The sequence below is a fragment of the Numenius arquata genome, chromosome 8 (genome assembly GCF_964106895.1).
Source record: "Numenius arquata chromosome 8, bNumArq3.hap1.1, whole genome shotgun sequence".
Classification (NCBI taxonomy): Eukaryota; Metazoa; Chordata; class Aves; order Charadriiformes; family Scolopacidae; genus Numenius; species Numenius arquata.
Window position 1 is genome coordinate 46211140 of NC_133583.1, and position 27385 is coordinate 46238524.

Genomic DNA, 27385 nt, shown 5'->3' on the forward strand with positions numbered 1-27385 from the left:
TTGGGCTTCTTTACTAGACAGTTTTTCTTCATGACAGTAATTGTTAGGATAATAATGCCTTTGAAGAACAAAATAATTTACTTAGTCAAAGTTTTTTTTTGATGCCTATTAAATGTTTAGCAATTAATAAATGTTTTGTACTCATATTTTGCTTTAACGTTCTGTAACCCATCCTATAGAGGGAGAAATTAATTTGAATGCCTCCATGGAAGACCCAGTAGAAGCGTGTATGCAGCTGAGTCCTGAGCTGACCTCTTAGACCTAGTCTAGTTTCAGTCCTGTCCCCGTAAAGAGAGAAAGCATGCCTAGAGTTTGGGATTGCTCTGTATGCAGTGGTCGGGGAGCTTTTAAAACTGAAGCTGCTGCTGGTGACAGGCGGTGTGGTTGGTAGTGTGGTGACACTGTAATACTTCGCTGTGTTGGAAACTAATTTGGGATCTTTCTTACTGGGAGGCTGTTGTGAAGAGGGAAGTGTGGGAGTGCTGGCAGAGAGGTGATACAGGTGTGTCGCTGCACACAGTGCCTGTGTGAGATGATAGAGCCTTAGTAGTGGCTGATTAGCGTACACTTATTGTTAGCCACCCACACATAGTATTGAAAAGAGGAGTCGGTCTCAAACGATGGTGTTTCATTTCACAAAATCTGTAAAGATAATATGTTGCTTCTTTTTCAGTCTACATGATGAGAGAGTGCTTTTACCATAAATATTGGTCTCATTGGGTATGGGAACTCACTTTCCAGGATTAGATTACAGCTGTTAACTTTTTTCCCTTTTATCCCCAGTGGTTGAGGGTGATACAATACAGCACAACAGGCTGTACAGAAAAAAAGTAATAAATGAAAACCTTAACTAAGGAAACTTTTCCCCTACAAAACAGCCTTCTTCCTAATTTGAAGAACTGCTTCCACCAGCTTCTGTAGACTTGCACCATTTCAATTGCAGCAGGACAAAAATATTCCCATATGTATGAAAAAAATCAGACCATATCCTGTTTTTTTTTTTTCATGTATTATTCTATGTACACTTCAAGGTAACTAATAAATCCCTAATATCAATTTAAACAGGTTGTTCTTGAAAATAGGAGTATTTACAGGGTAATGGCAATGCTGTGTATGTTGAATTAGCTTAGCTACTTTTGTGTGTGAAGACATGTAAGACACCTTGCTTTTACTTTCTTCCCTTCCACCCCCCCATCTAATTTGTGAGAGTAGGTGACAAGATATGAAAGGTTGATATAGTTGGATCCAGAAATGTTCAAATTATCTGATGATGTATTTATTGCTTTCAGACAATACATCTGATCTCTAATGTTCACCAGGCGTAGCAGAGTTGAACTGTAATTGAAAAAAAAAAAAAAAATTAAAAATCCCAACATGGTATACACTGTGTTGTAGTTGTCATACTGACACAGTACTTGTGTTCCTTTATTCAATTTTTGAGTTGTACAAGATGTACAACTGGAATGCATAACAGGTAAGTTTGTTTTAAAGAAATGTTCAATGATAGAAAAATAATTTAAATTGTATGGAAGAGCTTACAACATCAGAGTGAAAAGTTTGTCACCTGAGGCATGAAACACGTTTATTTCCTTCAATGTAATAATAGATTGATAATAATGAAAAAGGAGACATTTCTTGCTGGTGCCCCCTTCGCCCCCCCAAAATGTAGTCTTCTGCAGTGAGCTGGATGATAGTTCCCAAAATAGAGGTTGCACAGTCCAAGGTGGATTTACAGCCCAGATGAAAATGGTTTGAAAAAGTCAAGACTTGTGGGACTGACAACCTAGGAAGAGCAGTTGCTAGTGGGAGACTGTAGAAACTGCTGGAATAGAAAATAAATGTTCATTTGCGGTCATTAAAGCAGTGTTTGCCACAAATCACACTCCTGTGGTTCATCTTATAACCACAGGTATTGTAGGAGCAGAAACAAAGTGACTAAATACCCAGTACGTCGTAGATGTTGAATTAGAATCTGATTTGCATTTTTTGTGTGACTTCCAGCCCACAGTTTATCGCATTGCCTGAAGTTGCCCTCCAGAAATACCCTCAGAAACCCCCATGCATTTTTCTTGCCTTTTTTTTTTTTTTTGTTGATCCAGTTGCCACCCAGCTCACTTTGGAAGACTGTGCAACTTTTGGGGGGGGATTGACCAGATGTCATTCCTCCCTTTTCGTGATTGCTAGTCTATTACCGTGCTCAAAAAGAGCAAGCGTGTTTTGTGCATCTCTACTTGCCTCCATGCCCCTGACATTTCTAGAACAGACCGCTTGCGTGAGCGCGTTCCTGGGCTCTCGATGTAAATCGGTGGTGAAGCTGGCTGCCAGCCTGCCCCAGCTCAGGTACTTGGCTGCATTTTGTATTTGGCTCCTTAGGAAACGCAAAAGTTCTAGCTGACCTGCACTCCCATTCCCCCTGCTTCACTGCTAAAGAGTCTCTGTGGGTTCTAATTGCTCATGTTTTGCTGTCATTTACCTTGGAAGATAAAATATTTACAGATTGCTTATGAAATCTCTGTTCATTTAAAAAATATTCCTGGTCAGTGTGACCGGAGCTGAAAGGCCACACTGAACCTCCGATTTATTTAAATAAATATATATATTCCATATATGAGGGTTTTCAGTGAGATGTTAAATGTACTTTGGTGCACATATAAGAAGAGGAGGGGCTTATCTGTTCTTGTCTCTTGCCTTGTTTACAGGGGTGGCTGTAAACTAATACTGAGGGAAGAGAAAGAACACCATTAACGTGTGTGACACTGACTCTGCTTTGTTAATTGGGTCACTGTCAGTTAGATAACAGTTTGGGTCAGGTGCCAGGTCAGCATAACCCGGGCAAAATAAGCCCAATCTGTGGCAGGACTAAATACCAGCAGCCAGCTGTGATACGATCTAGGAAATTAAGTAATGTGTTTATTGTAAATTTATTGTAAACAACCCAGTAAAATTGTTTTACTAGGATAAGTAAAAATTTTTAAACAATCCAGCAAAGGACTTATATGAGAAAATCGGTGGAATGCCAAGGTATGACTTGATTTCCTTTATTCCATCTGAAGAGAAAGTATGATTGCAAAAAAGGAAATGTTTACATAAACTGATAAAAAACTTGAGAATTCAGCAGAACACAGCCACGTGTTCCTCAGCTTTCTTCCATAAAAGTCTCACCATGTCCAGCACAGCCCCATTCGCCTTCACTATGAGGGGAATCATACTTGCACTAGCGCTCACCCTCGTAGGTAAGCCTATGTCTCCCTCCTTCATCTCTCTTTCTCAAAATTTCCTTAAATTCAGCCATAATTATTGGATCTAGAATGAATGTTACTCATCGGGGTTTCCATCTCTTTTTGCAGGTAGCCAAAAGTTTGACATTGGTAAGTAAATTTCCTTCTATAGCCTTCTTTTGGTGACTTTGGTGTGATTTTTATTTATTAGAACATGCTTGCAAGCATTGTGAAAATGGCTGTTATTCCTCACAGACCCTGGATTCAGCAGCAGAAGGAGCCACCTGTACAGCTATGAAGGCTGGGTGTTGAATGGTCTTCAAGAAAAAAGCTTAGCCAAAGCCGGCGTGCGCTTGAGCAGCAAAGTAGAGATCAGTGGGCTGTCAGAGAACACTTACCTCCTCAAGGTACCATATCCTCTTCCAAACATACCACGCGACAGTGAACTATAAATCACAGTCATAATTACATCTGGCTGATCTGTGGTTTAGGAAAGCTGTAGGAAACACAACTGGAGACTTAGTGCGGTAGACGTCAGAAAATGACCTGCAAGCTGAAGTTTCAGAAGTGATGAGTGATTTGGCATCCAGTCGCTTCCCAGTGTTTGTTGTGGGTGTTGTTGGTAGCAGGTGTTCCTCAAGACTTTGTGCTGGAAATAGAGGTGCCAAAATCAGGAGTTCTGTTAGAAAATGTTTATTTCTAACTCAAGCCTGCTCCAAGTTTAAGATTTGATTCTAGTCTCAAAATTCCCAAATTCTGTGTCTTGGGTTTGTAAAATCACTGTCATGCAGGCAATTAGTAAATGTAAAGATAAAAAGCTAAAGATAAAAAGTGGTAAGTGATAAAAGAAAGATTAAAAAACGAAAGACATCAGAAAGGAGCATGTAATAATATTCAGTGTTTGGATAATGCAGTAAAAGATCTGTATGTGTGAAATCATGCCTCTGCCAACATCAATGAGATAGGACCTGACCCATCTGAAATAAGTATGTTTCAGAAAAATGCTTGTATTTGTCTGTTTAATTTAGTTAAGAATCAGAGCTGGTTTTTTGGGCACTGAGTTCAGTAACAGAGCTCTCACTGGTTGTAGTTGAGCTGTAGATGTTCTTGCACTGGTGAGGGCAAAATGCCAAAATCACGAGCTAGGGATTGCATTTCACACTATAGTCTTCATCCTGAAATTCTTAGATGGTGTGCACCAGGCTGTGCTCTGGGGCACCTATACTGGCACTAACTTTGCCAAAGTTACTGAAATTGCTTCTGATTTACATTGTGTCCCAGTACAGGGGGAGAAAAATGTTTGTAAATACATTGCTTGTTATTTTTAAAAAAAGGATTGACTTAAGCAATTCACAAATATGAATCAAATATACCAACTAGTTTAGTAAAAAAAAATTACAAGGCTACGAGTCAAAATTCAACATTCTAAAACTATATTTTTTTAACATTTAGAACGATAAGAACTTTTTAAATGCCAAATTTAAACTTTAAATTTCAAATTTCACTTTAAGGCAGAAAAAATAGGGAGAATTTTATTTGAATTTTTTTAATTACTTTTTGTATCAGCCTTTCTTCTTATAGAATTAATGCAAGTGTCCCTGGGAGATAATAGCAATAGGATAACTGCTTCTGTAAGATAAAATAAACCTGCTGAGCCCACAGGGCTTGTACTGGTTTTATAAAAGTGTAAACAAGAGACAAAAGAACAAACTGCTGTATGAATCTCTAAGCCTACATTTAGAAGGAAAGAGTATATAACTAGTGATTATGTCGATTTCTTCCAATCTGTTTGCATATTTAGTACCAAAGTAATTTTATTCACATAAGTATCTCTTCTTAATTTCCTCCCAGATCCGCTCTCCACAATTCGAGGAGTACAATGGCATCTGGCCCAGGGACCAATTTACTCGATCTTCCAAAATCACCCAGATGGTTTCTTCATGTTTTACCCGGCCCTTCAAGTTTGAATACAATAGCGGACGGATTGGAAACATTTATGGCCCAGAAGACTGCCCCGATATGTGTATTAACATCGTGAGAGGAATACTGAACATGATCCAGATAACCATTAAAAAGTCACAGAATGTGTACGAATTGCAAGAGGTTTGTTTTTTGCATTCTAAAACTACTTTACTGAAAGGATGTGTTCTCTTTAGGTGCTCTTCCTTCAAGTTTCTGTATGTTTGCATCTACTTTGAAATGCTCATCATCAAAAAAAGACCATTTTCATTCAAACAGAAGAAAATGTGTGTAAATGTGCTGAATGAATTATCTGAGCTGGTTTCTCTTTAAGATATCTGTCTTTAAGACTGAGCATGCAGCTCTGAAGAAAAAAGAATTATCTCTGAGTGTCTTTGTTATATGACTTCTCTGATGCAGCCTCTTGATCCATTTTATTTGTTCATTGTCGATATTAATTAATTGATTACTTTTTAATTTTAAACTCAGTCCTCTGACTGAGTAATGTTCACATGCCTGTTTTTTAGTTCAATAGGATTAATTGTGTGTAATGGTAACAGGTTTCGAAACATAATTAAGACTGTTCTGTGGGTCCTTACCCACCTACTGCTCCTTCAGAATTTTCATGCAATAAAACTTCTCACACAGTGAAATCCTGATATAATTGGGAAGTCTCATTATCTCTGTTGATGTGCGCAGGCTGGAATTGGAGGTGTTTGCCATACAAGGTACGTCATCCAGGAAGACAGGAAGAACAGCCGAGTCTCTGTTACCAAAACTGTAGACCAAAATAATTGCCAGGAAAAAGTGATGAAGAGCGTGGGAATGGCTTACATCTACCCTTGTCCTGTTGACATGATGGTACGTGAGATGTGAAAAGATCTTCCTAACTAGACACGTGGTCATTCTGTTCCTATTCACTCTTTGGGTCTCTCTGTCCTCCTTCAGAAGGGAAGGCTCGTAAAAGGGACCACGGCTTTCTCCTACAAACTGAAGCAGTCAGACAGTGGTACCCTGATCACAGAAGTGGTGTCGCGGCAGGTGTATCAGATCTCACCACTCAGTGAACCTACTGGTGTTGCTGTCATGGAAGCAAGGTAGGTGGGACATGGGCTTGCTTCACAAAGTGAGAATAATTATAGATTCCAGCAGTCCCTTTCCACTCCTAATTAAGGTGAAATGAGAATTGAATTCCACAGCAGTTGGGTAAAGCTGTGAGCACCCACACTTGGGGTTTCCACACTCCTAAAAATTCAGTGAACCATTCTTTATTTGTAGTCTGGTAAACTTGCCACTACAATCACATGGAAAAGAAGGATAAAAGCTCTTTTGCTCACTTATATCATAAGAATGCAACTTTACTACTCTGTCTTGAAAAAGGGCTAATTTATAGTGTCAGGAGGAAGATGGTGCACGTAGAAATAAGATCATTGATTACTCTGTCAATAACTCTCATTCAGAAGACAGCGGTTTAGCTCCTCGGAAACTATTTAATAGATAACTATTATAATAGTTATAACTTTTATATTATTAACTATTATTATACCTATAATAACTGTTTAATAGATTTAATAGATAACTATAATACTATTTTGTTCCACTTAGAAGGCTTTACCTATTAGCAAACTGTAAGATTTTACTGTTATAAGAAAAACAATTAAACAATAAAACTGATACCATCACAGCATCACTGAACGAACAAATAGCCAAGGCAGATGGAGGAAGAGACCTAATTCGTTCCTTTCATGACACTTGTCTCTTGACAGACAACAGCTCACCTTGCTTGAAGTGAGAAGTGAACGGGGGAGCGCCCCGGACATTTCCATGCAGAACTACGGAAGCCTTCGTTACCAGTTCCCATCCGTATTGCCGCAGATGCCACTGCAGCTAGTCAAGACGAAAAACCCTGAGCAAAGGGTATAGCATTTTTAGGTCTTCAAATTGCTTTCCTAATAAAAAATAATAAAAGAGTAACGATCATAAATTCCAAATGATTTAATTACGTATGCGTGCTCTGTCACACTCTCTCTCTCGTGTTTTGTAACAGATAGTAGAAACGCTGCAGCACATAATCCAGAATAACCAGCAAGATTTCCACGACGATGTTCCATACAGATTCTTGGAGCTTGTCCAGCTCTGCCGGGTTGCAAGTGCTGATGCTCTTGAGTCCATCTGGAGACAATTTTCAGATAAACCCCGCTACAGGTATTTCATTGTATCAATTTATAAGAAACTTTTCCATTTTTGGAGAACTGAGAGCTAAAATTAAGGATTTATTTTTTTTATCCTGCTTGCAGGCGATGGCTGCTGAGTGCAGTTTCTGCTGCAGGCACTACAGAAGCACTCAAATTCATTAAGTCCAGAATTCGCAATGATGATATTAACTACCTTCAGACTCTTCTAAGTGTTTCTTTTGCTCTCCATTTAATGAAAGCTGACGAAGATACTGTTCCAATAGCAGCAGTGAGTGAATCTTTCCATGTGAATTTTTCCTATCTGATAACAAAAGGAATGATAATTAATGGCAGCCTTTGATTACAAAGAACATTAGAGGCTGGATTCTCCTCTCATGTACACCGATTTTGTGCAAATGTTGAACCATGAATTTCTTTTGGCACTACATACATGAGAAGAGATGCGGTCCTGTGTCTTCATTTTACTGAGATCATGTCATACCTTCTACAGACAAAACTTTGTCCACTTCAAACTCTTACTCCTGAAACAAATGGTGATTTGTGTGTTATGTCATTTGAATAGCTCTTTTAACTGCAAACTGCTCCTATAGACCGTAAAGTGCTGCAAGTGAAAGTATTAGGGCAAACATCAAATATTTTGACACTATAATGAGTTATTTATTCTGAAAAATCCCATCTCTAGTCAATATTCTTCTTCTCAAATAGGAAAAAGAGGATATGATGTAAGAATGCATCATTAACATAATTGAGTTACATGTTGTTCTAAGGATATTCTATTTATAGATTCATGTTTACCCATAATCTTTCCATTTTCAATGTTATGCTCCATTGAGGAAAATCAAAATGGTGCTATGTAAACTTTATATATGTGCTTATTTATATTGAAACTAGTGGGGAATTAAACTCTTATGTGAAGCTTGAAAATAAAATGTCTACAAGCTGATTTAATTTGTTAGGATGTGAACAATAATAATTCTGAAACTGCTCCCCTCAGATAAGCTCTGATGATTTTTCTGCTCTGAAAGCTATGTCAAGCACTTTATTAAATACCAAATTATTTTTTTCTCTTTTTTCCCCACAGGATTTAATGACCAGTTCTCGAATTCAGAAAAGTCCCATGCTTCAGCAAGTTGCCTGCTTGGGATACAGTTCTGTGGTCAACAGATACTGTTCTCAGATCTCAGCTTGTCCAAAAGAAGTTCTTCAGGTGTGTGGCTTGTTGTCAGGTTGTTCTTAATATCTTAGTAATGTTAATTACATTAGCTTATTTATTTTAAGATACAGTATAAAAATGGTAATTGGACTTAGAAATACACATTTCATAGGCCTCCTTCAGAATAAAGGCAATTAATCATTTTACTGCTGTAGATAATGGCTTCATCATTGAAACCACAGCTTTCTCATTGTGAGGTAAAATCCTGAGCGAAGACATTACTGAGTAATTTTATTAAAACCAGTTAGTTTATTGCAATAGACTTTTCAGTGGGTAAGGGGAACTTTGTGGACAATCTATACATTAGGAAGATAAGACAGAAATGTGCTTTGCCTATAGCCCATCCATGATCTGGCAGATGAAGCGATCAGCAGGGGCCGTGAAGACAAAATGAAATTAGCTCTGAAGTGCATTGGTAACATGGGAGAACCAGCCAGCATCAAGCGCATCCTGAAGTTCCTGCCCATATCTTCATCCGGTGCTTCTGATACCCCCACCCACATTCAGATTGATGCCATAATGGCCTTGAGAAAAATAGCTCGGAAGGACCCTAAAACAGTAAGTATGATCTGTCAGAGATTTCTTTACTTAGAGAATTAGAGAATATATACAGTAAATGGCAGTGAATTTAATGGTATCATGTCTGTGGATTTGGCATGTTTAAAAAAAAAAAAGGATTATTTTTAAGAACAACACAATAGAATTTATATTTCAGCTGATGTTTTGTGCTAAACTGTAATAATTGTTAGTCAGTAGGAAGCTTCCAGAAGGATATCAACAGTGTTTCTTTAGTCATCTGTCATAACCATTTAGGTCCTGTGCTAGTGTTATGTGGTGGAAATTTAGCCACCTAGAAGTCAGACATATAATTAACCTGCCCCGATAGTCAAGAGGAGAGACAGAAACACTTTCTACTGACCTCCTAGGCAAAATGTCAACATTGCTCTGCTTCTTTTAGACCTTTCCCTTGAGGTTGAAAGAGTCACCACTGACCTTCCGCTGAGGTTGCTGGCACGGTGAGCGTAGGCAAGACTCCTGCCTTTCAGATGGCTTAGATACAGGAGCAGCATCCACTCAGACGGTCTGTGGTGGGCTGCCGAAGCTCCCTTTTAAAAAGTGGTCTAACGTAGTGAAGCATGCTCACCAAGTCAGTGGGGTTGCTCCAAAGAATGGATCCATCTTATTATCTACTACCATTTCTTCCAAAGTTATTCACCAGTCTTTGAATGTCAATAATGCAAAAAGCTACACTGATGTCTTTTGGTTTTGGTGGGTTGACCCGGTACATTGCTACATGGACATTTATTTCAGATTCAGTGCCCGCCCTTCTCCATGGGGCTGTTCCTCCATGGCCCCTTCATTTATCTTAATAAAATTATGTGGAACCATGCAGTAAAAAAGATCAGGAAACCTTTCTGTAGGACAATGCCCCCTTCGCCCATATTTCTTGTGAGTTACGTGTGGATCCAGTCTGCCAAAAAAGTCTCAATTATTGGTAATTTGAGACACTGTTTTCTCTCTGCAGGTGCAGGGATATCTCATTCAGATCCTTGCAGACCAGTCTCTTCCTCCCGAAGTGCGGATGATGGCTTGTGCTGTTATCTTTGAGACAAGGCCTGCTCTCCCTTTAATAACAACGATAGCTAATGTGGCGATGAAGGAGAGCAATTTGCAAGTGGCCAGTTTTGTGTATTCCCACATGAAGGCTTTGTCGAAGAGCTCGTTGCCGTACATGTACAACATGTAAGTAGAGACAGGAAGGAAACCGGCGATCTTCTGCAAATAATAAGTTCTGTCAGTGAGCGTTGCGTGTGCTGACAAACTGAACTCAGTTTATATTCTGACAGGCTGCAGCTTATTTCAGGATATGATTACCTTTCTCATTTTGTTTAGATCTTCAGCTTGCAACATTGCCCTTAAGCTGCTGGCCCCTAAATTGGACAGGATGAGCTATCGGTATAGCAAGGTCATGCATATTGGTGGTTACTTCGGTGAGTAAAAGCATTTCAGTGACCAGGAAACTTTCACTTCAGTAATCCATTCTTAAGAGATATTTAGTCCTTTGGAGAAATACAGCATTCTGTGTTTCAACAAGAAATGGAATTAAATGTGACAGTCACGTATTTAAAAGTGCATGAGTAACCATTTATTAATTTGGGCCTAAACAGTTAAAATGTATGTAATTATGTATCTTAGAGTTGGCAATGGAAAAAGCTGCAGAAATAAGATCTTGAATGAAAAGCAGAATGGTTACAAAAATGGTTACAAAAAAGATGTGTCTTTTGTTCACTTCTGCCACAGATAACTATAAAGTTGCTGCTGCTGGAGAAGTCTTTATTATGAACAGCCCAGGAACGATGTTCCCATCAGCAATAATTTCCAAGCTGATGGCATATACTGCAGGGTCAGTCGCTGATTTAGTGGAGGTAAATATCTACCTAAATCAGTAATAAAGCAAATTAAAATTAAAACTGACCACAAAGTTTTGTCTCCGTAAGTATATTTCAGACTGCTCCTTCTCATGCTGTTTTGGTAGGTTGGTGTCCGCGTGGAAGGCCTCACAGACGTCATCATGAAACGAAATATCCCGTTTGCTGAATATCCCACATACAAAAAGATAAAGGAGATTGGAAAAGCGGTAGGTGTTTTCAGTAATGTAATGCATGGGTTATATGAAGGGGTATTCAGTAAAGCTTTTGTACTAGTTAAGTCCTGTCTCAGAAGGCAAACTACCTGCCTAGCAGTCAGCTCGAGTGTTTCTGTGAAAGAGAGACCTGCAATGGGACTGCAGGGGACATCACTCCTGGGATGGTTGAGACAGGTCCTGCAAACCCTCGCTCTGGCCCTGCGGAGGAGAGGGGGGAGGCGGGCATCGCAGCGTGGTGTGTGCCTCATGCCTGGCAGGCTTCCTCCTCCCTCCCTTCATCTATCTCACTTAGTTTGCAAGAATATACCTTTGCCTTCAAGAGAAAAGATGACTTGTTGCTGTGCTTTCAAACTGGGGTACTAATGGCCCAGGCCCTCTGTGCAAGTGTTGTTGCATCAAATGCCAAACACTGGACAGGAGGCTATTCTTGGGCATCTCAATGACAGTGAGGAACTCTGAATTAGTGACACTGTGCTATTGAAAAAGCAGCAAAGAAATGCAAGCAGCAATGGAAAACTGCAGCTTGGTTAGTGATGGATTTGATCACCTTGCTGAATTACCATGTGTAAAGTGTTGCATTAAGGAACTTTGCTTGTTTCTTTACCTGTTCCCTAGCTGATGGGATGGAAGGAGCTGCCAACAGAAACCCCCTTGATATCAGCCTACTTGAAACTATTTGGCCAAGAGATAGCCTATGTCAACATCAATAAGGAAGTCCTGCATCAGGCTATGAAGGTACAGGGGACCGCTACTCTTCTTTGCAAGATTTGACACCACTCTACTTTTATATCCCAACCTCTTAGATCTCTGTTTTACTGCAGACTGTGCTAGAATCTGCTGACAGGAACGCAGCGATGAAGAGAATTGCCAGCCAAATCCGCAGTGGCATTGCAGGGCAATGGACACAGCCAGTGTGGCTGGGAGAGCTGCGATACGTCGTTCCTACCTGCACCGGTCTGCCGCTGGAGTATGGGTCATACACGACCGCTCTGGCACGTGCGGCGGTCAACGGTGAGTTGGGAAGTATGAGATCAGCTCTGGGAGCTCTGAGCAGGGGATGAGAAGGACAGGCTAAGTGGGGGGCTGGAGAAATAAGTGGGAAAGCAGGAGGTTAGAAAAAGAACCACTTTTTGTAGTGGGGGGGGAGGTAGTGAAGATGTTTGAAGAGAAGCTGGACACAGCTGATTTTTGCCTTAACTTTGAATTGATTGAAGAGAAAGAAGGTGAGGTGACAATCTGAGAAACCAGAGAGAGTGGTCAAGCATTCAAGGCCAGAAAAAACAAGAGCTGCCTGGGGAGCTGATGCAGATGTGGGCAGAAGGAGGTGGCTCCTGAGAGATGCACACACAAGTTAAGCAGAATTCAATGGTGATTTAAACAGAGAATAAAATAGAAGACAATCAAAAGAGAATTACCAATAATGTTAGAGAAGGCAGGAAGAGAAGAGGGCTTGTGGAAAGAGACAGAGCTCTTTTTTAAAAGAATAAATATGCAAGTATGAATACTTATCAAGAAGTTAATTCAATGATCATACTGTTTGTTGTGACTTTTAATTTTGGCAAAACTGACCCTTCCTTCTGCTGATACTCCATAAGGAATGAAGGGTGAAGTACGTGCACTTGTGCTCTATAGAAGTCTCGTATGTGCCCACTCTTCGCTGCTCTTGGGTTTTGGTCTGTTAGTTTGTTTTAATAATATCTTTGAACCCCTGCCCCTGGTTTTGTGGGTGTTTTTTATTTTTTGTTTGTTTGTTTAAAATAACATCCTTGTAGCCAAGTTGGGGAGGTATGGATTGGATGGATGGGCTACAAAGTGGGTGAAGGCTGTCTGGGCTGCTGGTCTCCAAGAGTAGTCGGCAGATGAAAGTCCAATTAGTGGCTTGTTACGAGCAACATTCCTCCATCATTAACACTTGTTCACTGTCTTTTAACAATCTGAACTTCAGAAATGATGTCACCCTCAGCTAATTTGTGTCAATGGAGACATTGAATTGGTGGGAGCAGTCACTGCACTGGGGAGTCAGGCTGCCACCGCAGGGGACCCTGACAGGCTGGAGGGGATGGCCTGACAGAAGTGTGATGAAATTTGACAAAGGCAATGCAAAGTCCTTCACCTGGGATGGAGTAACTCATGCAAGTGTACAGGCTGGGTATCACCCAGACAGAAAGCAGCTTTGTAGAAAAGGGCCAGGAAGGCCTGGAAGACAAGCTGGTACGTGAACCAGCAGTGTGCTCTTGTGGTGATAAAGGCCAACTGCATCATTGGCTGCAATAGCAAGAGCAGAGCTAGCATGAAAATGATTTTCCGCTCTATTTAGCACAGCTGAGGCTGCATCTGGAGTATAATGACCAGTTTGGGGTTCGCAGTACAAGAAAGATACTCGCACTTGATGTGAGAAAAGATTGAAGAGCAGAGTTTGTTTAGCCTGGTTGCCCACCATCACTCTGTCTTCTGACTCCTCGTGTTTCTGAAATGTTAATGTTATACTAATTAATAAACTTTCCATTTAGGTCAGCTCTTTATTTTCTTACTATATTTTCATTTCCATTTTCAATATTTTGCATCAGAACCTTTGCCTACGGAACAAGCTTTCTGTGTATTTCAGTATTTTTTAGACTCATAAAAACCCAAAGGTACCCCAAAGTCTGTCCTGTTTTGTAGCCATATTTGTTGTATTAACAAAAATATTACCTCTTCCTGAAAACTATGTCTTGCTTAAATTCAAATCCTTTCTTTCACTTTCACCATGTCTAAATGTTGTTCTGTTGTTTGCAGTTGATGGAAAGATGGCTCCCCCTTTAACTGGAGATTTTAGGCCTTCCCAGTTGCTTGAATCCACCATGCAGATTCGGTCTGACATAAACCCAAGGTATGGCAGGTTTCTAGGTCTTTACATATGATGGAGGGGTTTTATGTAAAGGCAGAAATGTTAAAAAAGAGCACCTTTCTTACATCTGACCGCCTCACTCTGTTTCAGCTTGTACATACAGACAGTTGCTACAATGGGTGTCAACACAGAATACTTTCAACATGCTGTTGAGATTCAAGGCAAGGTCCTGACAAGAATACCAATGAAGTTTGATGCCAAGATAGACATGAAACTGAAAAATATTAAGATTGAAACAAATCCATGCCATGAGGAAACTGAGATAGTGGTTGGAAGGTACGGTAGCATTGCTTCAGAATACTGCCTGTGCTGAAACCTTACAAAGTTCTATTCACTGTTCACTGACCTCCTACAGAGGTTTCTAGATAGGCAGAGTGGCTTTTCAGTGTGTAGTGGAACATTTGAGATAAAGACCAAGGAAGAGAAATGGGGGAGTTAAGAGTCAAAAGCTACCTAAATTATTTAAGAGTTTAATTTTTATTTTAATTTATTATTTTGTGGCTTTAATTTTTATTTATTTATTATTTTATTGTCTTTTAGGGTTTTTAATTTTTATTTTTAAATGAATGCCTTCCACGTTTTGGAATTTTTTAAAAATTTATCCTGATTTTGAAAACTTCCTGTGATATGACGAACTGATGAACTCTTACTTTGCTTTAATAATGTATATGGTTATAGTTGCATATACAATCCCTATGTTCAAACACAATATCTCTGTGTTGTCACATGATACTGACAGGGATGTATTTAACTTAATCCAAAGACAAGGAGTTGGAATAATTCACCATTTTTTGCACGTATCTCAACAGACATAAAGCTTTTGCTGTATCAAGAAATATAGGAGAACTAGGTGTTGAAAAGAGGACCTCGGTTCTCCCAGGAGATGCTTCATCAAATATTGTGGAAGAACCTTTCAAACCATCAGAGAGAGCTTCCAGTGAAGGTTTCACAATGGTAACCTATTCCTTTTTGCTTATATAGTAATATTTACCCTCTCTGTGATGCACATGGCTGCAGTTTTACTCTTGCCTATGATATACTCCCAGTAGTACTCACATACTCATCTCCAATGCAGCAAGGAGCTGACAGCATGCCAAGGAAACATGCCTATAGCTCTCAAGAGGATCTTCGCCATGGCACAGGAAGAAAAACTCATAAACGAGACATTTGCGTCAAACTGCATCATCTTGGTTGTCAGCTCTGCTTTTCCAGAAGGTCACGAGATGCCAGTTTCCTAAAAAATACATATTTGCACAGACTAATTGGAGAACATGAAGCTAAAATAGTCGTGATGCCAGGTAAAATATTGAGCATGAGCCTTGTCATCTTAGGTTTGTCGGTGCTATTTGAAGCAGTATTACCTTCTAATGTGTGTGATTGGTGTGCAGTTCACACAGATGCTGATATTGACAAAATTCAGCTGGAGATTCAGGCAGGATCCAGAGCAGCTTCCAAAATAATTCACGTGGTAAACTCAGAGTCTGAGGAAGAGGATGAGTCATCTCCATATGAGGACATTCAAGCTAAACTGAAGAAGATTCTAGGCATTGAAAATGTGTTCAAGGTAAGAGACTGAACATGGGAGGGGGGAATATTTTCCCATAAAGAAGCCAAGAATTTGCAGTGCAATGTGGAAAGGCAGTATGGGAAAGCAAAGATGGGGCTAGTTTGAAAAGTGCCAGTTCCAGGCCTGTCAGCCAGTGGCACATCCGGAGGGACTGATCCTACAGGGTGCATCCAACCGGCACTGGTCCTCCATGCTGGGCTGGATTTCAGCTGGGCAGAGTGGATCTAAGGAAGTTCTGCAGCTTCTGCAGTGAGTGAGGCAGGGAAGTTGTTGTTCCTTGAAAGGCTGATGTGAGCAGCTTATCTGATGCTCAGAGAAGTTGTACTTTGTAAATACAGAACCTGGTGTATCCCCTTTCTTGCACTTCTCTTTGAACTGTTTTTGCAGGTTGCAAATAAAACACGACACCAGAAGAAGCAGCCTTCTAAGAAAGGAAACACTATGCTAACAGAGCTTGGGGCAGACCCTGACGCAAAAAATCCCTCCAGCTCATCTTCTGCCTCCTCAGCAGTCTCCTCTTCTTCCTCATCATCTGCTGCTTCTCCCGATCGTAAAAAGGCTGCGGATCAAGATGAGAATGAGCAAGTAAAGCAAGCAGGAAACAAAGATGCAAGCAGCAAGAGCAGCAGCAGCAGTAGCAGTGGTGGCAGCAAGAGCAAGAGCAGTAAAAGCAGCAGCAGCAGCAGTAAAAGCAGCAGCAGTAAAAGCAGCAGCAGCAGCAGTAAAAGCAGCAGCAGCAGTAAAAGCAGCAGTAAGAGCAGCAGCAGCAGTAGCAGCAGCAGCAGCAGCAAGAGCAGCAGCGGTAGCAGCAGTAGCAAGAGCAGTAGCAGCAGTAGCAAAGGTAGCAGTAGGAGCAGCAGTAGTAGCAGCAGAAGCAGCAGCAGCAGGAGGTCATTGGGTCACCATGGCCATGGGCATCATTCAGGACATCTGGAAGATGGCAGCAGCAGCAGCAGCAGCAGCAGCAGCAGTGGTGACGGCAACAAATATTCCAAAATATGGGTAACTTTGTCAGTAAATTGACTGATTCTGCTAATGTCTGTAAATCACATTCCTGAAGGCATCTGGCTTTGCATCATAAATCAGGAAAATATGAGCTGACACAGTAAATTTTAGCAACATAAAATAGAAAAATTTACTCTGCAACACACCTGCAATCATTGGCTCAGATGTCTACTTCAAAGTATCTCAAAAGTTTCCACAAGTTCGTTGAAACTTTTGTTACAGGCAGGGAACCATTTTTTTGCCAATTTACTGCTTCCTGTCAATATACATTGCATGTTTCTGTCATAATTTTGCTGTAGGAGCATTAATGCTTTATATAAAGTACTTCAAATCTTGCATTATGTGCTTGTGACTAAGCATACAGAACTACGTATGAATGATAATTAGTAAAATCTTTACTTAATTCTTCCAAGTCCTTAGATTTCAATGTAATTGCTGCATTTCTTTTCTTCTGAGACTTTTCATCGTCTTGTTTTTATCATTTTCAAAGGACGATCATGAGATTTATCAGTATCGCTTTAGATCAGCGCATAGACAAGAGGTGAGACTTTCTTTCCTCAGTAAAATAAGTATGTAATATATCACAAGTCAAATGGAAATCTTAAAGGCAACTTGTTGTCTTTGTTGAAGAAAATTACAGTGCTGGCAACATTTAGAACACCAAATCAATCGTGGTGGTTCTTCTGAGATGCGTAAAGACGGAGAGCTATGTTCTCCTTTGTGTTGTGCATATGATGCCACTTGTGGCTCTGCAAAGTAGGTGCAAAGCTCTGCCAAAGCAGTACAAGGGACTGGCTTTGGTCACTTGGTTTCTTGGATTGCAATCACTGTTGATACACACCAGGATGGTACTTCAGCAGAATATTCTTACTAAGGTGTGAGCCAGCCAGGAGCAGTGTACTTGATATTAGTGTTCCTCAAAAAGTAAAAAGTTCAGTTCTGTGTGTCCTTTCAGTTGATCCTTTCCATTCAGTTGGTCCTTTCAATGTGTCCTCCAGTTGATCAGGCTCTTCCAGAAGTACATTGAATCAGTTCTGATCTTTCATATTCAATCAAGAGGCTGGTTCAATTTGACTTGCTCTGGTCCATTGTTTTTTCACACAGGGAATTCTCATCTAGACATATTACTTATTTGTCTTTTCTGAAGTGTCAGATATATTTGGGTAAACAAGATTTTTTCAGAGCTAGATCACACGTACTAAGCAGGACAAAGCATATTGCAAATCATCGAGCTGCTCAGGGTTGGAACACAAGTTTACCAACACCAAATGCCATGACATAGAGCATTCTGCAGCACTGCCTGGTGCAATTTCTTCAAGCATGCTTTTAAGTTACCCTCTTTGTGCATGATATATTTTCTTCTTGCAGTTCCCAAAAAGGAAGCTCCCAGCTGACCAACTTAGCAGCACATCCTCCTCTACCAGATCCAGTCGTGCCTCATCTCGAGCTGCTTCCCGGGTTAGTTGCATCATTTTTAGGGTTTTTTGACAGCTTGGAAGAATGACAGAGTGGCTGTGCATTTGCAGTAATTGTACAGCCGGGGTAATGGGAAAAGAGAAATACTCTAGTCTCAGGTATCAATCAAGAGAGACATGCACCATAGTTCCCACACACACTTTCCTCTAAGTGAGGTGAGGGTCCTTCTCACCTGCACCACAACCCTTCCCTTATGGGAATCCCACCCAACAGATGCCGGCAGAGACTGATCTTGTGACCTCTGCGACCAGCATGGAAGTTGAGGTGCTGTAGTGCCAGTGCAAGGACGGTGGTGGAGGCCGAGGCTAAGAGGAGCCTCAGCAGAAGGCATGCTTTAGAGATGACCTGTAGCACCTTGGCTCCTCACCACTACCCAGTCTGATGAAGTCTAGTGATGGAGTGAAGGAATTGCAGGCTATAGCATGCTTAAGGCACTGCTGTCAAAGGGGGAGGTTCTTGATATCGAAGACAACGCCCTGGATGATATTTTCTGCTAAGGTGCTGTGCAAACACAAAACCTGCTGGCTCCACAGAACTCACAGCTGAAGTGTGAGGTGAAAGCCAACAGACCAACCAGACAGATAAACAGGAGGACACTAGCTGGGGGATGTTATTGTGAGAAAGAGCGATGAATACAACTGACAGCTGATGTTGCTAGTCAAATTGAACCACTTTCATTCACAGGCAAATGTATAGGTATTAACATTGAAGCCCAAGTCATATAGTCCTTACTGTATCCTAATGATATGAGTATTTCCATGGTATCAGCTGTAGCTCAGGAAATGGCACAGTTTTTGGCTCATATAAAATTTAGTGCTAAAATCCATCTGTGCATGCATAGGCACATGCACATTCAAGACATATGCATGAGAGCTTATAGGCATGTATATGTATGTGGTACATATGCTGGTATATATTTGCAGTTCAGTTGCTTATTTCTCACTTGTCTATGTAGATCTTGCATCTAAAATGTTCCATGGTAACTCTTTTATTTTTTATTTTCTTATTCTTTGCATACTTTTTCCTCCTTCTTCTTAGCCTAAGTTTTTGGGAGATGTTAAAACACCAGTATTAGCTGTTTTTCTTCATCGCATTCGTAATGATAAGAAGACAGGAGGACTCCAGCTTGTGGTATATGCTGATGTTGACTCCATCAGGCCCCGGGTGCAGGTATTCGTGTCAAACCTCACAGATTCAAGCAAGTGGAAGCTCTGTGCTGATGCCTCAGTCCTCAATGCTCACAAGGCAGTGGTAAGGCTCAAAAATAGTTATACACAGCTGTGTTCATCACAGGAAAACCATGTTCCATGCATTTAAAAATGGATGATTTCTCTCTCCATTAAAGGCTTACCTGAAATGGGGCCGGAATTGTCAGGACTACAAGATTTCAACTGAGCTGGTAACTGGGCGGTTTGCTGCCCACCCTGCTGTACAAGTGAAACTGGAGTGGCCTAAAGTTCCTTCGAGTGTCAGATCCATAGCAGAATGGTGAGGTTTCAGTCTTCAGTGATACTTGTTCATGATATAGGTCAACTGATAAAAGTCAGTATCCACACGTGAGGTTCTAGTGGTTAAAGTACTGGCTATTACTTTATTCTCTGATCTATCTCAGTACTGCCTTTGGACATAAAAGCTGAGTGGGAGATCATAGCCAACCTATTGTAATGTACAGTAATTCCTTATGCTGGACATAGTTACTAAAAACTGAGAAACAGATCCTTCCTTTCACTGAACAGCAGATCAGCAGAGAGTGGTCATGAGGACCTAGCCAGTGATCCAGAAGACTCTGTAGCTACTTACACACAGATACGAGACAAACTGGTTGCAATGTGTGATGCTTTTTGCTTCTCGATTTCACCAGATCTTTCTGATTTGAATTTCTGAAGGTTTTACAAGTTTGTCCCTGGGGCTGCATTTATGCTGGGGTTCTCTGAAAAAATGGACAAGAATCCTTCTCGACAAGCCAGGGTGATCGTGGCTCTAACTTCTCCAAGGACATGTGATGTTGTTGTCAAGCTTCCTGATGTAATTATGAAATATTATTATCACTCTCCTATTTTTTCGTAGTAGAAAAATGAGACTGTTGCATTTTAATCACAGTGAGCCAATTCTTAGAAAAAATGAAGTAAGCATCAGTTTGGGTGCAAATGATGAAAATAACTTTTGTTTATTTTCAACCTTTTTATATTACATCCAAGAATATTCATAGACTGATTTTGTTCATGGAAAAAGAGAGTGCTGTGGGTACTCATAATGACATGCATTTCCATCTCTAGTAACTCCGTAAGATTTCACCTGATCACCTTTGAAGGGGAGTAATTAATTGTCTCCCAAATAATACCTGAATGATGACCCACACCATGAGAGAAAACTGTAAGCAGAAGCAAAAAGCTCATGGACAGTAAGTCGGATGAGCTCTGTTCACATAAAGTCTTTGTCAATCAAAGTAGAAAAAATTAAAATAAAATTCCAAATAGGAAAAAAAAGCTGATCCCAACTGTATGCTGTGAATACCTGGCAAAAGTGTATTTTGAACATGCTTTTGAATTCTTTTTCAGATGATCCTTTATGAAAAAGCCATGAGGCTTCCCCTGCCACTCCCTGTAGGTCCAAGGATACCAGCTTCAGAGCTGCAGCCTCCCATCTGGAATGTCTTTGCTGAAGCCCCCTCTGCAGTGCTCGAGAATTTGAAAGGTCAGGATCTAATTGGGTTCAGAAGCATGTTGTCCTCAGTGTCCTGATCTACTTGAGCACCTTCTAAATTTTTCTGGGATTATTTGTCTCCAGTTAATTAGGCAATATGCTGTAATAATGTGAGGATGGTTCAACTGGGAGACAATATTGTGCATATAGTACAGAAATCATCAGCATTTCAGGGATCAAGATACCAATTGAAAACATTTTTTGTTAGGTAGAGGAGTGTATTTTCCATGCCTTTTTTAGAATTTATGGGTGCTCAGAAGCCCAAAGCCCCTGTAATCCATACCAAAATATCACATAGTGGAAAAAATATAAAGCTAAAATTGTTTAGCACTAAAAATAAAATATGCCATTTAATTACTTTCTTTTATGGAAAAGCAAATACTCACTGGCATTTTATTTAACCAGCTCGCTGCTCCGTTTCCCACAACAAGATCACAACCTTTAATGATGTTCAGTTTAACTACACAATGCCAGCAAACTGCTACCACATCTTGGCTCAGGATTGTAGCTCTGACCTTAAGTTCCTGGTGATGATGAGGAATGCTGAAGAAGGCCTGAACCTGAAAGCAATCAACATCAAGCTTGGCAGTCAGTAAGTAACTCCTGCCAGATGCTGGGAGCGTGAGGGACCACATCGTCCACATTTAACATGAGAGGAGCTTAGATCTGAGCTTTAATGCAATGGTTAGCAGTCCATGGGATTTCAGCATTTCCCTTATTTCCTTTCCCTGCATATTGAATGTGACGCTGACGATGTTCCCCTGCATCTTAGGTGGCAAGAATACCCCTGATGTCATTTAAGTAGTTGAAATGAGCTTATGCTGTGATCAGTGATATTTAGTGAGCAGGAAAATGCCTTTGTCGCTGTATGCGTGTGAATGGAATACAAACAGGCTATCAACGCTCTTCTCCTCAACAGTGAAATTGATATGCACCCTGTGAACGGACAGGTGAAACTGCTGGTAGATGGGGTTGAGAGCCCCACCACGAATGTTTCATACATATCTGCTGGTAAGTGATGCAGCATCTGTTGTCTCATTTTCACATGTGTCTTAGGAGAAAGAAAGAAAGAAAAAAAACTGTCAAAGAAATTCCATCAGTTTGTATTCGATAAGTATTTCCACCTTTGGTTGTAAGGTTAATATTTAAGAACATGTATTTTACTCACTTTTATAGGAACACTTAGACTGATTAGATTATGAAGCTCTTGAAGTGGCCAAACTAAGCAAGATATAACTAACATGAAGATCCCTCCTTTTCGTACATTACTGCAGCTCCTGCTGAGTTCCAAATTTGAGAAGTGTTTTGGTTGTACTACAAAATCTTGCTTGATTGAAACTTTTTCAAGTAGAGTTTTTCTAACTCACCACGCTTGTGTATCAATGTTTTTCCTAATTTGATTTGTAGGTGCAGATTTTGCTTGCATTCTGAAATATGCTAGAAATAATATATGGAGAACAGGAAAAACAGCCTGCTTGCTTCTCTCAAAGCAGGAATAGATTATTTTCTGAAAGGTACAGGAGAACTGTGTTTCATTCTGTGCTATGCGGTCAGGGGCTATATACAGTGCAGGTATTTCCTGACTGTAGAGCTGTAGTATAAGAATCAGGATAAATCTTGCTGAAATTGGGTTAGCGTCTGCCAGTGCTGAGCTCTGTCCTATTTGTTACATACTTGGGAAGTGATAACTGTACTAGAAATGGCTCCAGTGAGTGTCACGGTGTTCTTTGTATTTCCTCACTCCAATATAGTGTACTCAGGGCCTTGTATACCTGCACAACTATACAGATATTACAGACAGCTGTGTAATAATTTCTAGAAATAAATATGAATGTGTTAATAGCCCAAAGAAAAATGAGTAAATCTGTGATCATTAAAACTATTTTCCAACTTTTAACAAATATCTATTTTCTATACATATACATTTCTACATCATTTTGCTGTATGTTTTGTTTCTTGAATAGAACAACTGAGGAATTTCAAGGAAAAGAACATTTTAGAAACATGACAGTTGCTATTTTCTTTCTTAAAGAAGCTAGGTTGGGCCTGGTTTGGTTTTGGTTTTGCTTTGCTTTATTTTGTTTTCCTTCTAGGTGCTTCTCTGTGGATCCACAGTGAAAAGCAAGGGCTTGTACTTGTTGCCCCAGCCTATGGCATTGATAAACTGTACTTTGATGGATACACATTCAGGGTATAGTTCTTCCTTTTCATATGCTTGGGCACGGAGAAATTGCCATAGGATTTCCTTAAATCTGTATGTGTGAGTGCAAGAGCATAGGGTGGCAAAACCAACTCTGTTCTGGGCCCAAAAAACCCAAAAGGGAAGATGAAACTACCGGATTGCACAGTCCTGCTCTTTATTTCTGAATAGGAGGAGGGACTGGCAAGAATACCTTATTCTTGCAGGACGGGTGTGCATTGGGAAATGGGCCTGTGAGTGTACATACACTGACCCAGCAGTGCAAGAAAAATGAGTTTCCAGCTCCGGTCCACTGTTCTGGCAGCTGTATCATTCCTTAAATCAGCAAAAATGCAGCCATTCTTTTAAAGGCTGCACTAAAAACAGTATGAAAGGAAAATGTAAGAAATTGGTAAACCATACTGTATCTGTCACCTATACTATGAAAACATCCATCAGACAAAAGTTTCAGCATATTAATAGTCTAAAATATTAATAACTTAAATACTAGACTGGCACAGCATGTTTTAAAGGCTTTAACAGTTAAAGACGCTGCAGCACCACAGGACTTTAGCATCTGATGGTCAGACCCTTCTGAATTCTTAGCAAAGAGATTTTAAATGTTTGTGCATTAACTTATACTGAAAGGGGCCTACATAGCAAAAATCTGCTCCATAGGTTGGGGTTTTTTTTAACTCGAAATGGTTCTGGTTTTGTTTTTTCTTGAAGATTCAAGTTGCTTTATGGATGGCAGGGAAAATGTGTGGCATATGTGGAAAATATGATGCAGAATGTGAAGAGGAATATCGGATGCCCAATGGATATCTAGCTAAAGATGCGGTGAGCTTTGGGCATTCTTGGATTTTGGAAGAAAAGCCTTGTACAGGAGGTATGCAAGCTCTAATAAATTTAATATAATATTTCTGCAGTTGTATAGAAAATGTAGAATTTATTTAGAAAATGTAAAATCCATAAACATTTTGAAGAAAGCATTTAAAAAGGGTTCATTATTGTGTTAAGTATAAAAAAAATTTGTCAGTTTAGAAAGGAATAAGAAATTACACGTTAAACAAGCCAAAAAGCACAAGTCAGTTGAAATTAAATAACCAAGCTGAAACAAAATCTTTGTTTCAGTTTTGAAGTGTTTTAGAAGATCAGAAAAGAATGTAAGAGGATAAATTCACACAGGATGCTTTGATTTAAACACAACAGCATTTTCCAGCCAGTATTTGATCCATCAAAAAAATCAGATGGGGATTAGTAATTATTTTACCTTGGCTGACCATCTGATTTTTGAACCAGTGCAACCTGTCAAGCAGAGCACTCAAGTGCATGAGTAGTTCCAGGGACATAATTACATGGTTGAAATAAGAAAAGCTGCATTTTAAGTGTTTCAGTAGATTAGGATCTTATGGTGCACTCAGTGCTCTCAGCTGAGGTTATGATGCAACAGCAAACCATAGTGCTGCAAGGAGAATGGGCACATTGGCTTTGTAAAGAAGATTTGTCCTGCTGGGAAGGACTTCCTCAGCCCCTGGAGATGGCTTCTACATGTTTAGCTGTACATCAGCTGTTATTCTGCTATAAGTTTGTAAAGAATAGTGGGCCTCAAACTTCCTTTAGATGGATATGGAGTCTACACGCATGTGCATGATAGTATTCCCATGGTTGATAGTGACCACATACTGTGCTTCCATTTAACACATGGTGGAAACAGCTGAAATTTTACTGAATAAAGCTTATAGTCAGCAATAAATTGTGATCCATTTAGCTTCTCACAGACTTGTAACTGCTTGTCCTGGGAACCCAAAATGTGATCAGTATTACTGGCTGGCAGCAATGACTTTTGGTTTCTCTCTGCAGCAATATTTTTATTTGGTCAGAAATCCCTCCTTTATTTCCACTACTGAGTATTCAACACTTTCAATGTGGTTTTGCAGCTATTCAGTAAGCCAGTTTACTCTGAAAAATGTTTATTAGAAATTACATCAGACTATGTTTCTACATGCTAATCTAGAAATAAACCAGTTGCATTTGAAATTAACCTTCTATAGCTCCATATCTAATTAACTGATTTGAAAAACTTATCAGTCAGTGACACTGCTTCACTTTAATCAAAATACAGTTTTCATAGAGGAAAGTTGTTTGCAAATTGGCAGTGTTGGCAGATGGGTCCTTCTGGGGAGAGCTGAAGGTTTTGAATGTAAGCAGGTAAACTGTCACCAGTGATTGTGTTACAGCCTGCAAACTGCGACACTCCTTTGTGAAGCTTGAGAAGACAGTTCAACTTGCGGGTGTCGAGTCCAAGTGCTATTCTACAGAGCCCGTCCTGCGCTGCATGAAAGGGTGCTCAGCCACCAAGACTACTCCAGTCACTGTTGGTTTCCACTGTCTGCCAGCTGGTAAGTAAACAGAAATCTTACTGAATAGGAGCTGCACAAAAGTCTAAATAGATTGTGCCTTAACTTGGTTATTCCACTAGAAGCGTGTGAATAATCTAACATACCCACAGGCAGGGATGGATTTACTGTGGTATTGACTGAAGATGCTTCCCTGTTTTCATTAATATGTAAAACTTCCTTTAGTGAGAGAGATGTTTTTCTGTTGTAACTTCACTACGTTTTCTACTATACCGGAATTTAAAATCTAAACTGAACTCCCTTTGAGCTAACAAGGTGAGGGCAGGGTAACAGCACAGTCAGCATTGTGACTCAGCTGAAAATCTGTGTATTGCAGCCGGTGAGGACTCAGCCACATCAGATCATGTGCAGCACCCTGAAACGGGCATCCTCCCCTTGTATATTTTTATATATCAGTGCCTTTGGGAGCGATCCTATTTCACTGAGCTGATTTAGGCAATAAAAGGGCAGGTGTGGATGGAATTCCTACACACAGGTGCAGTGATGTAGGAGGATGTCTTTTTTACAGGTGTATTGTAGATTCTAAGATATTAGATTAGATAGATATAAATTATATCATGATGGGTTCATGTCTGTTTTCCAAGTTTGTTTTTCCTCTAAGACCACAATATCATTTCCTAAATGTATTATAATAAAACTCTATATGAAAGTAGTAGTTTTCAAGGTTGAACTGGCTTATTAATTAAGTGGGCTTCCTGGAACATCTCTGCGTGACTTAGACAAATATAAATATGTAAGCTAGTGAGGAGAAGCCAAGCCTGCTGTAATTAATGACTAGTGCATGGTGAGCGCTGTACCTTGCAAAACTGCTTCTCAAGGATACTGTTTACTTTTCATTTTCTTGTTCCCCATCAGACTCAGCTACCAGCCTGACGGACAAACAGACAAAGTTCGACCAGAAGTCAGAGGACATGCAGGACACTGTTGATGCACACATAGCATGTTCTTGTGAGAACGAAGACTGCAGTGCATGAAGCTGTACTTTGCAGCACAGGAGAAAACAGAAACACTTGAATGTTTTTATTATGTGGTGTAAGAAAACTCATCTTAAGGAATAATAGGGATAGTAAATTAAGTGTTTAAGGACGTGTGGAATCTTCCCAAGTAATTTAAAGTATTAAACTTTATTATTGTAGAAACTGTTATGATTGTCCATAAATATCTGATTTCATAATAAATCCATGCATGGAAAAAATTGTGAAGGCTTCCTTATTTCACTGGTTATGGAAAGGGGAGTTTTGTGTTGCTTCTCCTCACCCCCTATTCCATAGACTTCTTGAGTCTGTGACCATCTTTTGTGCACCACGCACGTCTCTGTGTTGGGCGCCACTGGGGATATGGGTTGGGCAGCTGTGGTACCACGCTTGCTTCCCCCAGTGCTTTCCTCCCTGGTGCTGGGATCCTGCACACCCGGAGCAGGAACTGATCACCTCTGTGTGGTGCAGCACCCTCTGCAGCAGCAACACAGACGTGGTGTCCTGCAATAACTACTTGACAGGGCAGTGCTGCTGTAGAGAACAGCAAGATCAGGGAATAAGCCCGAACCTCATGCCACTGGACAAGGCTGCTCTGAGGGAGACAAGAACACGTAATGTTCCTGATGCACCACATGAGAAGATAGTGGGAACCGGCAGTTTTTGAACAGGACACAGTGGACTTACCCAAGTATACCACCTGCCAAAGGGTCCCAAGCAGAGCCAGACCTTTGCACTTTGGGTGAGCTGCCCCAGCCTCTGTGCCCAGCATGAGCCTTTGCTGTGGCCACAATCAACAGGTGGGCTCTGCCTCCTGCCTACCCGCTGCAGGTCTGCATGGGCATGGTTAGGGATGTGCTCATCTGCCGCCAGCGCTGGAGCCCAAAGGATTCCAGTGGACCTGGAAGATGTTTTCTGTTTTTCCCTAAGGCTGTGCTTGCA

General features: G+C 40.4%; 1 protein-coding gene across 1 annotated transcript; it reads left to right on the forward strand.

Annotated features, from left to right (window-relative positions):
- Window positions 1-3163: 3163 nt before the first annotated feature.
- On the forward strand, window positions 3164-26443 carry LOC141467099 (vitellogenin-2-like). Its single transcript, XM_074151418.1, has 35 exons — window positions 3164-3233; window positions 3348-3368; window positions 3474-3625; window positions 5070-5321; window positions 5877-6038; window positions 6126-6274; window positions 6944-7094; window positions 7225-7382; window positions 7475-7640; window positions 8454-8579; window positions 8925-9143; window positions 10111-10328; window positions 10479-10576; window positions 10887-11011; window positions 11122-11223; window positions 11848-11967; window positions 12054-12243; window positions 14008-14101; window positions 14210-14395; window positions 14929-15073; window positions 15195-15417; window positions 15508-15683; window positions 16074-16688; window positions 17182-17232; window positions 18060-18149; window positions 19206-19418; window positions 19513-19655; window positions 20054-20192; window positions 20726-20861; window positions 21276-21462; window positions 21790-21881; window positions 22964-23061; window positions 23779-23938; window positions 25290-25451; window positions 26325-26443. The coding sequence occupies exons 1-35, from the start codon at window positions 3164-3166 to the stop codon at window positions 26441-26443; spliced, it is 5508 nt and encodes a 1835-aa protein (XP_074007519.1).
- The last annotated feature ends 942 nt before the right edge of the window (window positions 26444-27385 follow it).

Coding starts and splice junctions, on each gene's coding strand:
- LOC141467099 (XM_074151418.1), top strand. CDS start 3,164: ATGTCCAGCACAGCCCCATTCGCCTTCACTATGAGGGGAATCATACTT. Junction 15,684..16,073: donor GCATTGAAAATGTGTTCAAG/GTAAGAGACTGA, acceptor CTGTTTTTGCAG/GTTGCAAATAAAACACGACA. Junction 17,233..18,059: donor GATCAGCGCATAGACAAGAG/GTGAGACTTTCT, acceptor TTCTTCTTGCAG/TTCCCAAAAAGGAAGCTCCC.